The sequence below is a fragment of the Hippocampus guttulatus genome, chromosome 11 (assembly GCF_054856545.1).
Source record: "Hippocampus guttulatus isolate MCC_2025c chromosome 11, RoL_Hgut_1.0, whole genome shotgun sequence".
Taxonomy (NCBI): Eukaryota; Metazoa; Chordata; class Actinopteri; order Syngnathiformes; family Syngnathidae; genus Hippocampus; species Hippocampus guttulatus.
In genome coordinates, this window is record NC_141271.1 from 13,818,848 (window position 1) to 13,834,636 (window position 15,789).

Here is a 15,789-nt window from a genome sequence, read left to right on the forward strand (position 1 = left end):
TCCGATTGGCCTCCTTAGCTCGTATTTGCGGCGTGACAGTTGATGTGTGACTGTAATGCTGCGCTCACATGAAAGGCTTTAGCATTGATGCCTCAAGAAGACGACACAAAATCGCTGCGTTTGTCAAACACTGCTCTATTGATTTAATTTTGGTCTGCCACTTGAGCAATGTGTTGAATTCATATCCTCCACTTATTCCACTTAGTATTTTTTTATTTATATCGAGACAAAAATGGCCTCTTCCTTGTCAATTTGGATTATTTCTGATATTTTTCTCATATTAAAAAAAGGGGGTTGGCTATGGGCAAGAATGGATGTATAGAATTGAACAATTCAAATAACATTCTTTACTCTATAGTGATCTAACTGTTGTTCATATGTAGGGTTATGGAAAAAGTTGGAAAAGTCCACGGTGTCGCTGGGAACGGGGGAAGCCGATTCATTCGCCACTTTCGATCCAGCTCGGTGCCCGTCCCGCTTGCTATCGAGAATTCAACACAGTCCACCAGCAGCCCGGCCGTCAAACCAGTGCTGCAGCACGTCGCTCACACCAACGTGGACATTACCAGCGGTTGCGCTGCTTCCTCGCCTCGTAAGCAACCTCCCCCAAAACCAAAAAGAGACCCCAACACGCGCCTGAGTGCGTCGTATGAGGTGGTTAGTGCCGGCTTGGTGATGGCGGTCAAAGAGAGTGCCACTCCAGAAGGCTACGCTTCGCCAGCTGGGAGCCCCCCCAAATCCCAGCTGTCCCCGACAGACCCCGCAGGTACACGCACTTGATTTTAGAAGACATGACAGATGGTTGCTCGTGTGTAGCATTTGTTCTTTCCATTTTCTACAAGCTAAATTCAATGTATAGCTCAGATCAAAAGGACACAATTTAAAAACGGGGCGGTTAGGCAATGGGGATTTTCAGGGTGAGTCTGGGCACTCCACTTCTTGGTCTCAGTTTTGTAAAACAAAAATTATTTGCTTATACTCTGGAGCAACTTAAATGTTTATATATTTTTCTCTTTCATGGTGCATTTTTTTTTGACTGATGCAAAAAGTACGGTACCTCTGTCACGGACAGTGTGCTTGTGCCGCAGTCAGAAACAGTTGTTTTCCTCACATAGGTCTGTTTGTTCCTCACTGTACAGTAGGGGTTGAAAATTTGATTTTTTTGCGGGGGCGGGGGTGGGTTGGTCATCATCTCAATGTGATGGAAGTCAAGTCAAAATCAATTCATCTGTGAAATCTGATATTTTTTCAGCACGAGCACTGACATTTTTTGTTACGGACCTTTTTTTTGTAAAGGCATATTTCTACGGACCTTCATAGAAAAAAAATAAAAGTGATTAAAAATAAAACCAGTACACTCGATAGAGAGTTGTTGTCATTCGTGGGAATTCTGTGCATGTTTTTTTTTCTTTTCAACAAGCTGGCCAGTCTCATATTGTGATCCATCGCACTAAATGCCGATGCTGAGTAGTAAAGTCAACTCATCGACTAGTTGCCTCAATCCCTACTGTACAGTACTGACTTTCCTGGGCCACACCCCTAACCGAGAAATAGACGCAGAGCTCCTCCCGTATCACATAATGGTTAAAAGAAGGAAAATAACAGTTGTTTGGACCAAGTCGACTAATCCAAACGGTGGTGCATGTGAGTCAGTGCTTAATTGCTGGATCAGGGCCATGGTCCGGACTGATTGTGGCGGGTAACAACCTGACATTAATGCTTGTTTCCAAATTTATGGGTCACATTAATCCGACCCATCAAATTTTAAAATAAAATCAGTCCTTTTTTTAATCTAAGCCTAAAGTTGACATACTGTTGGAAAAATCAGCCATTTTAAAAATTTGGGATTTTTTTTTTTAATTGTCAATTGAAAATAGAAAGAATAAGCGATCCACGGATAGTTGCTCAGAGTGCTGGTGACCATTATTTGAACTTTCTCAATGTTTCCTCAGGGTCCAAGCCCCGCCCCCACAGCGATGACTACACGACCATGAGGAAGGTGCCCCCGCCCAAACCCAAACGCAGTCCCAACACCAAGCTGACAGGCTCGTACGAGGAGATCAATGCCGTGGCGCCCCTCCTCCACCAGCTGCGTCCTGCTGATGTTAAGACGGCGCTGCTGTCGCACACAGGCGGCATGATGCACAAAGCGGCCTCCCTGGATGCTACGCAGGGCTTAGCGCTGAGTCTCTATCAGGGCCAGGACGAAGAGGACATCTACATTGAGATGGTTGGTTCTCAGCCCCGTGCTGAGAGCCTCCAGGAGCCACCCGACAGCCCGGAAGAAGCGGAATCAGAGGCCGTCTACGAGGAAATGACCTTCTTCCCTCCTGATGATGCTGCGCCTCCACCTGCCGTTGCAACCAAACCAACCCAGCTGGATGTTCTCAGCTTCAGCCTGGTTACATCTGGCATGTGCCGCCCTCAGAGTGAAGAGAGTAAGCGGGTGACGTCAAGGGTGACGGCAGCTTTGGACATTGCTTACCCGCAAAATGCGATGGTTGGTGGTGCGCCCAGGATTCAGCATGGAAAAGATGGCACCTGTGACATTCCGGCCCCCTTTCCCAACTTGCTCCCTCATCGACCGCCTCTCCTGGTGTTCCCGCCGTCCCCCGTCACCTGCTCCCCTGCTTCAGACGAGTCGCCCCTCACTCCTTTAGAGGTCAAGAAGCTGCCAGTGTTTGAGACCAATCTCAACTACTCTGCAGGTCCAGACAGCCCATTGTCACCTCAATATGTGCGGCAGAGGGCAGACTCCTCCCCGAGCCTCACCGTCCTAATGCCGGAGAAGAAGGCTACCCCTCCACTAACCCCGCCGCTTCCTCTTTTGACCACAAGTGGCCCACCTCCTCCTTACAGACCACCTTCCCACTTCCCCTTCCCACCTGAGGCCAGCTTGCTTGCGCTGGCGCGGACCGCTTCTGTCACCGGAACCCAGTCGGACTCCTCCAAGTCCCTAACGTCACAGAGACCAAGTGTGGAGCCGCCGGGGAAGCCCCCTTACTCCCCGGGGAAGATGTCCCGGCCAGAACCTCGAAGAGCTCACTCCTGCTCCTCCTCGCCCTTGTTGTTCAACCCAGCAAACGGAAGACCTCTTACCAGTCCCCTGGATGAGCTCAGCACCTTGTTCAGCACGGGGCGCAGCCTTCTGAGGAAGTCCTCAACGGGACGCAAGATGCGAGACGGAGGTTTGTCCCTCAACACAACGCACGCATTTTTAAGATACAGTGGAACATCTGACATCAAATTATATTCCCAAATATCAATGTAAAACCCTCCTTTTATATAGCAAACCCTCAAAATGACCATTCAACTTTGACACCATGCTGTGACATTTGATGCTGTGGCAACAAAAAAAATGTGTTTGTGTTTCCCGTCTGGCTAGAATACTTGCTTGCTTCTCATTTGGATGAATTCCCGAGTAGTAGTCACAATAAGAGCCCTGGAATTCACCAAAAATGGGCGCTTCAAACCAAATCTGCACACTACTCACACAACTGCTGCGTGCTGTTATCGTGAATATGGCTGCCCTGTTTCCAGGGTACACTACTGACTGAGTTTTAGATTCAAATATATTTTCACCAGGATACTTTGGGGTTTGTGAAAAGTGGCAAGTTATTGGGCAATTCGGGACCCGCAAAAAGGCAAAATTCATTTTGTTGGATAAAAAAAAATTCCTGCGATTTCAACGAGGGATTGGCACTGCCTGCTGCTCAGGCTCTCATAATAAACGTCACCCTCATAAAACACGACACACAATGTTGCAAGTGATATTTTAACATTCTTAACTGTCATAAAAGTGGAGGAAAAAAATCAAATCAATCGTTCATTTTAATGACAAAGCCACACTGATTTGGATGACACCTGCTAGTCACAAATTTTGATTTTCGACATTCTTACTTGTCTTGCAAGTGTAAAAAAGATGTGCTGTGACTGTGTGCCACCTGAATTGTCTCCTACAAAAAAGCCAAAGACAAAGCAAAAGATTATGCTAGCCTAAAGTTCGCTGTGATCCACAGCGGTAGTTTTGGATGACTTTACAGCCCTATTGTACCAATAATTAATTTCCAAGTATGCAGTGTTGTGTTGTTACTGGAAGACCCCCCTCATCCCCTGCCCCTCAACCACACCACACCCCTCGAGACAAAGCAAAATTGTGCATTGATCGATTTCAGATGTTCCACTGTACACGAAACACATAAAACAGGAGCATAAATCCCCTGTCGTCACTTTTCATTGTGTGCCGCGTCTGCACCGACTGCACACATTGAACCCATGGGCCAGATGTACATCAGTGCGGGGGTGATGGCAAGTTAACCTCTGCTTTCTTATCCCATGTCTCACTCAGTTTGCTTCGGTGCGAGTCCATCTTGTGCTGTATTTACTGTAACAAGTTCATGATTCAAGTCTGGGGCCGATTTATTAGGTGCTGTCTGATTACCTTCTACACTGTAGTGTGGCGCAATAGATAAGTCATTTCGTCTGTTTTTCACCATAGGTGTTTCATTTCTCCGAACTCCACTTTTTTTTCCTTTTTTTTTTTTATTTTTAATATTTGGAAGTGTTCTAGCAAACCATTCTATTTGGCACATTTGAGTGACTCCATTTGCCTTAGAATACAGCTGCAGCGTCCTTTGGCGACTGCAGATGTATCACGATAGCTAATGAGCGAGCGGGATTATTTTGCCAAGTGGCGTTACATAATGCAAGTAGTAATTTAGAGCATGGAGACTCGGGGATGCTGATGGAAAGGCTGACCTTTATGCTAAAATGGGGCAAAACATATTTTCCCACATATAATCATTGTCAACAATGTGCTCCTCACAGATTCGTCACACCCCCTAAAATGTGAACCCCTCTCACAGGGAAAACAAACAAGATCCACATCCATGCTTCGAGCAGGGATAATGAGTAACAGGCATCACTGACCTTGTTGTCGATAGCTGCCAGCTGCGGCACATTTCATCCTTGTTGCAGTGCATGTGCAGTATGCAGTATGATTGGAGTTATTTGTGACTGTTGTCCATTCTTTGTTGAGTTTGTGGTGCCGTCCGTGGATCATCGCGTTTAGTCTGATCACCGCTTCACTTTGCGATAGGCCCCATCGTCTTTTCTTGGAGTGATGCACACTCGTAGTAATTTCCAAAACTCTGACATAAATATTGAACAGGTTACATTTGTCGCCCTGACCATTTTCTGAGCAGATTGGGATGGAAATAATCACTCCTAAAACTGACTCACACAACGCAGGATAGTCTCTCAGGATCATGAGGGAATTGGTTCTTTGCTGACTTTGCAAGGGATGACAAATGCTCAAATTTGGTCAGATTCTTGGTATTCGTGTATCACACTTTACAACACACGCCCAGACTTGAAATCGGCCAAACGGCGGACATCCTGGCATGGGGTCTGAATCAAGTTTAATTCTCAGGGCTGAAGAGAATACTCCAGCCAAGGGAGGAAACTGTCCTCTCATGCCATTTTCATCTAAGTGGCTGTTTCCTGCAGGAGTATTAGTTGTGGCGCCGTTAATAATACATGAGCGGCGGAATGATGAGGATGCCTATCAAATATTTAACGGCTCACTCATGTTCTACAGAAGCCAGTAGGACGGGCATAAATCGGCGCACCGGGAAACCCTCGACAGTCATCTTAGAGGAACTGCATTCAAGCGAAAGTATGTGACGCCGTTGCCGTCACGGGGCTGGTATATTTGCTTACCCGAGGGTTGCCGCTGTCATGGTGCCATAACGAGTTCAGGGGGCAAGAGGCTGAAGGCCTTATAAGAGGCGGAATGGGAGCGCCGGCGCTGACACATTCGCCTGACGTGACGTTCCGGGCTCTTTTTCACGGCTGATCACGCGCTCCTACGCAGGCACAGTGCTGGCGTGATGGAAACTGGGTTTGTGACAGGGGAAGCTGGCACTTCAGGGGGCGGGTGGTGGGGATCACAACCTTGATGTTATTTTGAGGAGGCCAAGCAAAGCGGCCCACTTAGATCTGAGAGGGGCAGGATGCCAACGGGCTTAACAGGACGCTCCACTTCCGTTCCCTCTTGGCCGTTAAGCGGCTCACTGTGATACCTGACGCTGGGGGCGGGGCCAGAGGTTACAGTCGCTATCCTAGACATCTCTGTGAGGAGCAGCTGCCTTCCTCATCCTCGGGGAATGAGCGCACTTCCGGAATGCCAGTGGGTGAGGGCAGGTGGTCTTGGCAGGCTGCGGGAAATCACTGTCATAAGACTCCCCTCCTGTCTCCACGGCCTTCCCCTCGCCTCAGCGGCAGCATTCCGTGCCAGGAATTGAACACAACGCCAACTCTTCGACATTGTCACGTCGTCATGATTCTGACATGACTCATCTCTTCTCAAGTACACGACCGCGTCGCTTGTTCTACTTGTGGCGGCCCACTGGGAACACCGGTTGAGGGCGGCGTGTTTCTATTTAGGTGCAAGCGTGTGTAGGGTGGATGGACGGATAGATGAAGGAACTGCAGGTGGAGGAGAAGAAACATATTCCCAGAATGGGATGGCTGTTGACGCCTTCGCACTCACGCTGGTCTGCACATATGAAGTCGCAGACAATTACTCATTCAGCGTGAAAGCAGGTGAGCCCGGAGGACAGGCTGCCAGGTCATATGGAGTCACCTTCCTCCAGCCCAGATGCAGCTGAATGAATACTAAACACTGCACGGCACAAGGAAAGACGCAGACAAAACCACAACATTCTGAATTTGATCAGAACCTTCAGATACGCGGTCACCGCTGATTATTTAGTGTTGTACAATCACGTGTCATGCATTCATTCATCCATCCATTTTTTTTAGCGCTTGTCACCTTTTAGCCTCGTGGGTGAGACGGAGCCTACCGCAACTGACTTTGGACGAGAGGCGAGATACACTTGGGCTGGATGCCAGCCTATTGTAGGGCACATAAAGACAAACAACCATTCGCAGCTTCATTCACAACTATGGATTCAGTCTTCAGTTAACCTGACATGCATATTTGTAGGAATATGGCCGGAGGTATGAAGCACAGGGAGAAGACGCAAATCCACACAAGATGGCCGAAACCACATTTTTAACACCAAAACTGTGAAGCTGACATTCCACCGTGCCGCCCAGTATGATGTATTCACTCAATGTAAATTTCGGATCAACAATTAAGTAACCTTTTAGCCACTACGACTTCTCCACTGGAAGGACAAGATGCTATTTCTAGTACTTGTGTTCAGCCAGGTTTCAGTACCATTTGGGTGACGTAAACCACTGTTGTCAAGCAGACTCGCCGTCACAGCACCATTGGAACACTTTCGGACGCACAACCAGATAAACACGTGCTAATGTTAGCCTGCCCTGTTGTTGCTCCTTCACTCTGGACACTGCATACTCCACATTCTCCACTTTGCTGCTGTGATCCATTTTCAATACCCTTTCTAACATTTGTCTCCTCGCAGAGAATTAAAAATAGCCTACTCGTTCAGGTCGGGGTTTTTTGCAGTTTACCGCAGAAAGAACCAAAGCTAGTAGGAGATGAGCCCTTTTTTTTTTTTTTTAAGTGAGCTATTTTTGTGTAATCCTGCTACCTAACAAATCACAATACTTGGCAGAGTTAATAAATCTGCTTAACTCCGCAAAGGCAAATCCGGATCTATTTGTGTGGGTGTGTTCTTCCCAGGTTTCAACTCTAACATCAATTTACCCGGCCACGAAGACTGTGGCTCCGCCCCATCCTCACCATCACTGCAGCTACAGGACAAGAACGCCAACAACCATTCTGTTCACTCGTCAAGCCACGCCCCTATCGAGAACGGAAACCAGATCTCCAATGGTAGGTGGACTTATTTTTTTTTTTGGACTCCAAACCATTGTTTCCTTTCATCCTACGGTGGCTGCTTGCACTCCGCCTCCGTTGCCCAAGTTGATCATTTTCCAAGCGGTATAGTGTCAACAAATAAAATCCTTAAATTGCTCATCATTACGCACTAATTACGGCTGCTAATAATAACGATGTCTTGTTATTCAGGACGCCTCATTTAATTGTGTGCTCAGGTTCATTGGAGGACGAGAGTCACGTCAAGTCAAACATGTCCACATCCTCTCTGCACAGGCACATGGATAGCCACCATACACAGGTAACACACACACATGCACGTGCGCACAAACACAAACGCACTTCGACTTCCAGTATGTGTTTGGAATAAAAGTACAGTCATCCTCAATTAACCCAAATGATTGAAATGATTTAATTTAATCCCATTTCCAAGCCATGCTGTATTTTCACACTGCTGTGCACACTGACAAACAACAAAGAGGAGCGCCATCTACGTTGAAATGTCTTCAGATTTTGCTTTTGGTGTTCTTTGTTCCACCTGTTTTTGTTTCCAATTTGGGGAAAGTGGCCTCCCTGGGGCAACATATGCCACCTGTGACGTGCAAGCTCTCGCTGCCTCCGCACTCTGGTGTTTGGTTGCAGGACTGAGTTTAAAGTCTTCGGCACACACTCTGAGACACACACATGCGGCTTTGTTACGTGGGTTTGATCGCACACCCGATAACGAAGCAGAATGCGCATTGCTTACAGGAACCTTGGAACTGCCATGGAGATACATAGACTAAATGCCCATAAAGAGTCTGAATAATTATTGTATGAAGCTTTAGGGTTTATTTACACTCATATAATTAACACCGGAACACCAAAACAAGCATCCTGTGGGTTGTTGATAATTTCCTGTGTGATAAATATTGTCTCGAGTATTGCCGTGTTAATATCTTACACAACAGAGCCACCATTTGAATCACATTGCCTCCAAACTTGGTTGCCATATTAGGAGGAGGATAGCCTCCTGTGGGAAGCGCCTAAGTTCAGAGTTCACCGGTAACGAGATCAAAAATCAATGTGCGACAAACCCCATCGAGTCACACGTCCTGTTAAAGCCCTTGATGAGCGCTTTCTAGATCCATCATCATTTTGTTGATATGTCCTCATACGTTTAGTCAATGACCGCAAGACTATCATTTTATTCTTTATCTTCCAGAGGGGCCATCTCAATTTTTCTCCATTTGGAGCTGGGGCCGCCCTCTAATCGACGAGGGTGTTGGGGGTGGGGTGGGGTATGGGCAGGGATTGGGACCTTACTGGAAGCCGCAGTCCACACATGGGGGATGTGGTGAGTCCATCCGGAAATTCATTCTGTGACGATGCTTCCATCGAGTCCATTGTGAGTTCACGAAAGTCCTGATGGCAATCCCATCTTCGTTGTTTGAACCTTTTTTTTTTTTTTGAACTCCTTAGCCAAAGTTCATCAATCATCTCAGCTTTTTTGAATTCATTTTTGGGACACTTTTTTTGGGGGGGTCACATCGGAATTTTCTTTCCGTTCAAACTCTTCTGGAAACGGATCTCTTCTTATCGCTAGCATCTGATTCCAGAACAAGTGAGGCTCCTGCTTGTCTACATCCTTCATTTGTACCTTTTGTTTTCAATCAGGCATTTGTGTTCAGCTTCTTGCTTGTCGTTAAGAAATTAGTGGAGACAAAGTGGCTCCCGTCTAAGAAACACTCATCTAATAGGATACATTTTACGATACGGCCTTCATCATGACCCTTTGGTGACCTGTGTTTGATAGCCCACCTCGGTTTAAACGGAAGAATCCCTCTGTTGCAGAAAGTCCACAAAAATCCTTGTTTTCCAAATGTGGAGTGGAAGAACTTGACCGCACCGCTCGCGGAATGACCTCAACTTTTCGGGTTAAACGGGGACACGAACTCTGAGGCATACCGGCCTTATCAAATGCTCTCTCACTGTCTCACTCGCTCTCTCTCATGTTCCGGACTGTAGGCAGAGCAATAATCCCGGCTGAAGCTATAGCTAGCACCAGCCAAAAGTTGAAAACGGGGGCTTTGAGAGCAGGTTGAAAAGTAAAATTTTAACATTTTTCCCCGATGAGAAATGGTGGCCGTCTGCAGTATTAATGTCGCCGACCCCTTAGCTCCAGTGGAATGAAAATATGAGAAATCCCTGGTTTCATGCAATGCAATTCTACATTACTCCGACCAAAGGCCAAACACCGTAATAGAATTGCGGAATTGATCTTTCAAGGCTGAATTTCGGTCGCAGCTCCTGTATGAGATTGTGCAGGTAAACTGGATTTTCACGGAAGTTTTCAAGTCGATTAAGTTGTCATAGGCTTGTGACTCACTGCATGTAATGTGATGTCATCCATCAAATATAACCTTCGTGTCCTCTTCTGGTATGGATCAGCCATGCTCCAGTCCTGTTTGTGGAATTACTGACTGAGGCAGATTGAAATTCCCATCTCTGATTGATTTACCTGCATATTCACTCGCGGATGACTGATGTTTCTGGGCACGTGTGTGTGTGTGTGTGTGTGTGCATTGTGAAGGGACACCGGAGAACGTTCCCCGCTCAATGACCTCAACTGTAAAAACACCAATTTGAGGCGATACATCCAGTCGAGTTGTCACTCAGATGGGGGGGGGGGGGGGGTTTCTCTGACTGCCTCAGTTTGACGTCAATCATCTCGGGAGGGATAGCGGCGCACTGGCAGTGGATTCATCTCCATCATCTTTCCGATACTAGTTGATAGCTGTGTCCTAATTTTCCCATACTGAGGGCTTCGGTCTCTCATGACTGCCTGATTGAGCACGTGCTCAATCTTTTTGCTCCATTTATTTGATTTTGTCTCCTTGCGTACCACCCCCCATCTGCTTGCCATCCACGATGCGCTTTGCTACCAACCTCCAAATCATCATTTCATCATTTCATCATTTAAGGTCCCCTATGACCAGAAAGTCATTCTAGTGGAACCTCTAAATTCGAGCAAAATCTGTTCACACAGACGACGCTCGGAAATAGGAAATGATTGGAGGGAGGAAGAAAGAAAGTGACCACTCTTAAGTCAAGAATTATTTCGATTTTTACCTGGCAACAATTGTAATTTTTTTTCCAGTCCCCACAGGCGGTGTGTAGGATTGTATTGTTGAATTTGCATAGTCAGAATCAAAAGCCACTAAGTAAAAAAATTGCATGTCTGCTTAATGATCCTTAAAAAAAAAGAAATTAAACGTTAACAGTATTCTACCCACTAAAAATCAAGTTCTTTTCTATACCCCGCCTGAATTCCAGATTTCTATCAACAATGCGTGGTTGAATTCCAAGCCGTTCGGCTTTAGAGGTTCCGCTGTATTCTCCTGGCCGGTCGGAACGTGACTTAGACTATGCGGGTCCTCTGTCCAAATCCAGGCGTTCCAGAGGCTACGTCTTTCCAACGGGGATGCGGGCAGCACGCTGCGGGAGCTCCTGCGATGGCGGCAGGCGCAGTGCGGGGGGCGCAAGGGTTGGAAGCACCGTCCGCCGTCTCAGTCTCCGCCCCTGCCGCCCGCGCTGCTCTGGTCCAGCAGGAAGAATTCGCCGTGACCCGGGACGGGATGACTGGAGAACACCTGATCAAGTGGCCTCTGAACATGGCTGCCAAAAACTCCCCCAACCCCTGCCAATTACCAAGCACTTTGTGACTCGAAAGACATGTGTGGAAGGCCGACAAGCATGAAGATTCCCAGGGATGTGTACAGTCATATTTATTTTCAGAAGATGGCACGGTTGGTGTTTTGAGGGAAAAGGTCAAAGGTCCGCCCTCCCAAACAAGGTGCTGCTGATCATACTTGATGAGCGTTACAGACACTTTTCAAGTTTACACATCAACCATCGCCTTTCAACACACTCCAGGTTCCAATGTGATTTCTTTGAGGAGCCCAGCACCGCAACAACGGAGCAGGCTAACTTCCAAGGTGTATTTCTCTTTGCCGCCGGCCTTTGGGGACAAACTCTGGACGGATGCACTCAACTGCACTTTCCGGTACCTTTGGGGTGAACACGAGACGGCTCCAACTAGCGTATGTCATTGCTTTTTCTGTCAGCGTCCAAGTGTCACGTCTCCGATAGCTGACCACCAGTGATGATTGCACATCCTGTTTGTCGAAAAAAAAATATGATGGAATGTGTTGAAAAGTGAAGGTGGAGAAGAAGCGGATGTGCTCTGGGTTTGTCCAGAATCTGCACGCATCTCTTACCCTCTGGAACGCCCACCCCGTGCCACCCTTTGGTGTTTGACCTCCTCCCTACTTAACGAATGGCTCCAGCTGTGCGGGTGTTTCCACGGTAACTGCTGTGTAAATAGTGAGTGGTGTCGAAGCACAGAGACGAAACTGATGCTGACTGAGATGGAAGAATGTCTTGGGTTCGATGCAATGACCGACAGGTTTGTTTTACAGATGTGAATACCTTGTTTTGAGGAACGTCAATGGCAATGAAATAGTTTCTATTCTATTTAATCATTTTTCATCCCTCCCGTCTCCTGGCTTGCCATTTTGTTCCAATATTGGAAGATGTTTGTGTCGCTTCGATGGACGTTTTATTGCCCTCGCAATTGGCCAGTTGGGGCTCAAACAACCGCCTGATCTTTGAAAATGGGTTGCAATCATTCGAGCCGCAAGGTACCAATAGCTCAAATTGATTTCTCATTCCTCCTGATCATCTTCAATGCGTCTGATTGATTCTGCCTTCTCGATCAATTGCGGCTGTGTTCTGTGCAAGGTGATGCGCTCCGCGAGGATACATCAGAAGGCACCACCTCGGTCTGACTGGATGAGTGTTAATTACTGGCACCTCGACATCCCTTTTTCAACTTTAATCATGATGATGTGCTCCCCCCCGATGAGGTATTGACTTGCTCAATGGAGGATTTTTAACCCATCTGCCATCAACATCTCTCCACCAAGTGTTTCGAGTTCAAGTTGTTGTGGTGCAAATCTTGCATTTCGACTGTGGTTTGTAAGACCGCTTTCCGGGCACCGACATGGAATGGCTGTCGAACAGTGAGTATGCTCCTTCAGAGGTTGGACCAGAGCCAAAATGGCAGAATTTATGGACATGCTAAGACAATTAATACCGCATCTTCTGTTACTGCTCTGATGAGACCACTTCTGGCTAATGGAAGAAGGCAACTGTTTGACAGATATCGTAAACTTTGGCAGCTATTTGAGTGTGATATCGGAGTAAGGCTGCATTTGAAGGCAAATGATGTCATCATACTAACCAATTCAAACGCAACCCACAAACGTGGTGCTCTTCTCTTGTTTTTTGCACTCCCACTCGTCATATCTTACTATGTGGTGTCAAACTCAAGGCCCGGGGGCCAGATCTGGCCCGCCACATCATTTTATGTGGTCCGTGAAAGCAGCTCTAACGTGTCAACTTGCATGATCCTTTCCAAAATGTCTACTGAAATTTTAAATTCTCATCTGTAATAAATAAGATATATTTTAAGCATTTTCTTGTTACTCATGATCGTAACTTATACTTGAATCGTTATTCTTGACTTCTTTATATGGTTTCAGTCATAACGGCCCTCCAGGTAAAACGGTAACTTAAATGAGTTTGACACCCCTGTCTTACTACATCCCCTAATTCCTGGCGTAGCGACTCAGCATATTCACTGCGAGCTACCTGTGCCGGCTTTTGGGAGCATTGTGACTCATATTTCAAGACTCGCAGAATAGTGCCCTCTGTGACAATCCCAGCAGCAATCTGGAGCTGGATCGAGCTTTTTCCCTTCTTTAGTCTTCACCAGAGGAACATGGGTCAAGTCGGTTTTTTTCTCCCCAAAAACAAAATCATTTTATTTACAAATATCCAATCAAAAAACATGCGACTCAGCGCATGATTCCGGTTGACCCTCAGAGTCTGTCCGAGTCGACTCGCGGTTATTCTGTCCCAAGCGTTCACGCTCAGCCTTGTGAAGCATGACATTAACCAGTGAGTCGATTAAAAAGGAAAAAAACCTAACAAACAAAAAGACATTCATGTTTCGACCGGTGGCCACTGAGCAGTAATGAGTTGAACGGCGATCGCACAAAAGGCAGCCGTGCGTAGCACTACACTATCGCTGACCCCCCCCCCCCCTTGTCATCCACTGAGGATGAACGATCGATTCAGCATACCAAACCGTACCCCTCGATGGAAGGAAAAACAGTTCGGCGAAAGCAACATTTAGCTCAGTTATGGAGGTTGCCACGGTTACGCAGGCATTCTGATTGTTACTGTTACGACAGCGTTTGTATGACCACACATCAAGCAGATAAAGTCCCAGCTGTTAAAACACGCTAAAAAGATTAAGACATTATACATGACCGACCGCTTCCCATCATGCTGTGAATCACCGGGCCGTCTCATGCCTCGTCATCTGTCTCCAGTACAAGCTACCCACGGGCGCGCGCGCACACACACACACACACACACACACACACACATTCATATAGATGCCTCACATACACACATCTTTTTGTATCAGCCAAAATGTTGCCAGATGAATTGTTTTGGGGCATCGGGAGTCGACCAATATATCTTTGGTGCTACATCCCGCTAACACTTTTCAGTCTCTCTCTCTTTTTTTTTTTAACCCCAATCCAGCTGTGCGCTTTAACACTGATGTCTTTCACTATTTTGATTTTTTTTTTCATTCAAATTTTATTTGTACATAATTTACAGCAAATCTTAAGATGCATTCAAGTGTTTGTGGAAAGAAAAAAAACTGATTGTATGTGATGTTACTTGTTTATCATGTTTTATAAGTACTGTACCTGTACAGCAATAAAGCACAACTGTGTCAGTGCGACCTTTTTTACGTCTGGATTTTTTTTAGTAAGTTAAAATGACTTATTTATTCATCCTCAGGTTCAAATAGTAAGTAATCCAAGCTATATGCGCCAAATATCCATCTCATATCTATTTAAAAATTGTGACAGTGTAAGGAATCAATTTTTCCAATTATATTCTCACCCGTCGCCATCCAGGTCCATTACAAGCACTGTGTTCTCAATATAGCCTTTAAGAAGTAATCATGCGCCGATTGTAGAGATTATCTAATAACATTTGCGACGGTGTATGCATTGCAGAGTTCTACAACTGCACAAAAAAGAAAAAAAATCATCCGAACCTTCAAGTGAAATGAATCTCTGGCAGTGTGAAATTAAATGTTTCCACCTTATGGATTTTAAGGCCTGTTTGAAGCCAAGGTTGGGGTTTTAATGAAAGGTTCATGTTAGGAGTTGAAGCCTGGCTTTGGTTTTCAAAGGACTTTAGGAATTAGGACAGTATTAGTGTTTTTTTAAATTTTAGTTTCAAGTCTGGTTTAGAGATTTGAATACGGATTATTATTTCAAATTTGAATTTGAAGTCATGAGTTTGGGTTTAAATTATGGGTAAGGATTTCAAAATAAGGCAACAAGCCAAGTTTGGGGTTACAAGCCAAACGCCCTTAAAACGGCTGGGTTAAAAACTTTTTCACACAAATTTTTCAACCCAGCCGTTTTAAGAGTGGGAGTTGGGGGTCTAAACGAAACTAGGGTTTCAAGACAAAATTAGGGTTTCAAATTTGTGTCTATAGCCTGGGTCAGGGTTTTTAACAAGGATTAGGGTTGATGTAAAGAATCCTGGTTTCATATTGGGGTTGTAAATAGCCACGGGAGCGTCTCGCTGCCGTCCGATCGATCAATGAAGAAAGGCCACTCGATGGTCTTGCTCAACCCGGCTTTAAGGTTCCAATTCAGAAGCATTTCCAAGTGTATTTATGACTCCACCCCCAGCCCTCTTTCCCCACTGTTGTTCCTCTTTCACGCTCATTTCTCAGGGCAACACGGCTGCCTCATGCCATGATAAAATCAATAGCGTCATCTACACATTGTCTCAATTTTCAATCAACGACTGTAAGG

General features: G+C 46.0%; 1 protein-coding gene across 1 annotated transcript in view; it reads left to right on the top strand.

Moving 5' to 3' along the window:
- Positions 1-14,693, top strand: part of myo16 (myosin XVI) — a 76,268-nt gene extending 61,575 nt beyond the window's left edge. The window contains exons 31-35 of the mRNA XM_086123482.1: positions 384-766; positions 1,953-3,188; positions 7,676-7,828; positions 8,050-8,132; positions 11,264-14,693. Of these exons, the coding sequence (XP_085979608.1) occupies positions 384-766; positions 1,953-3,188; positions 7,676-7,828; positions 8,050-8,132; positions 11,264-11,437 (2,029 nt within the window). The 3' untranslated portion in view covers positions 11,438-14,693. The remainder of the gene's footprint in view (positions 1-383; positions 767-1,952; positions 3,189-7,675; positions 7,829-8,049; positions 8,133-11,263) is intronic.
- Positions 14,694-15,789: the final 1,096 nt, after the last annotated feature.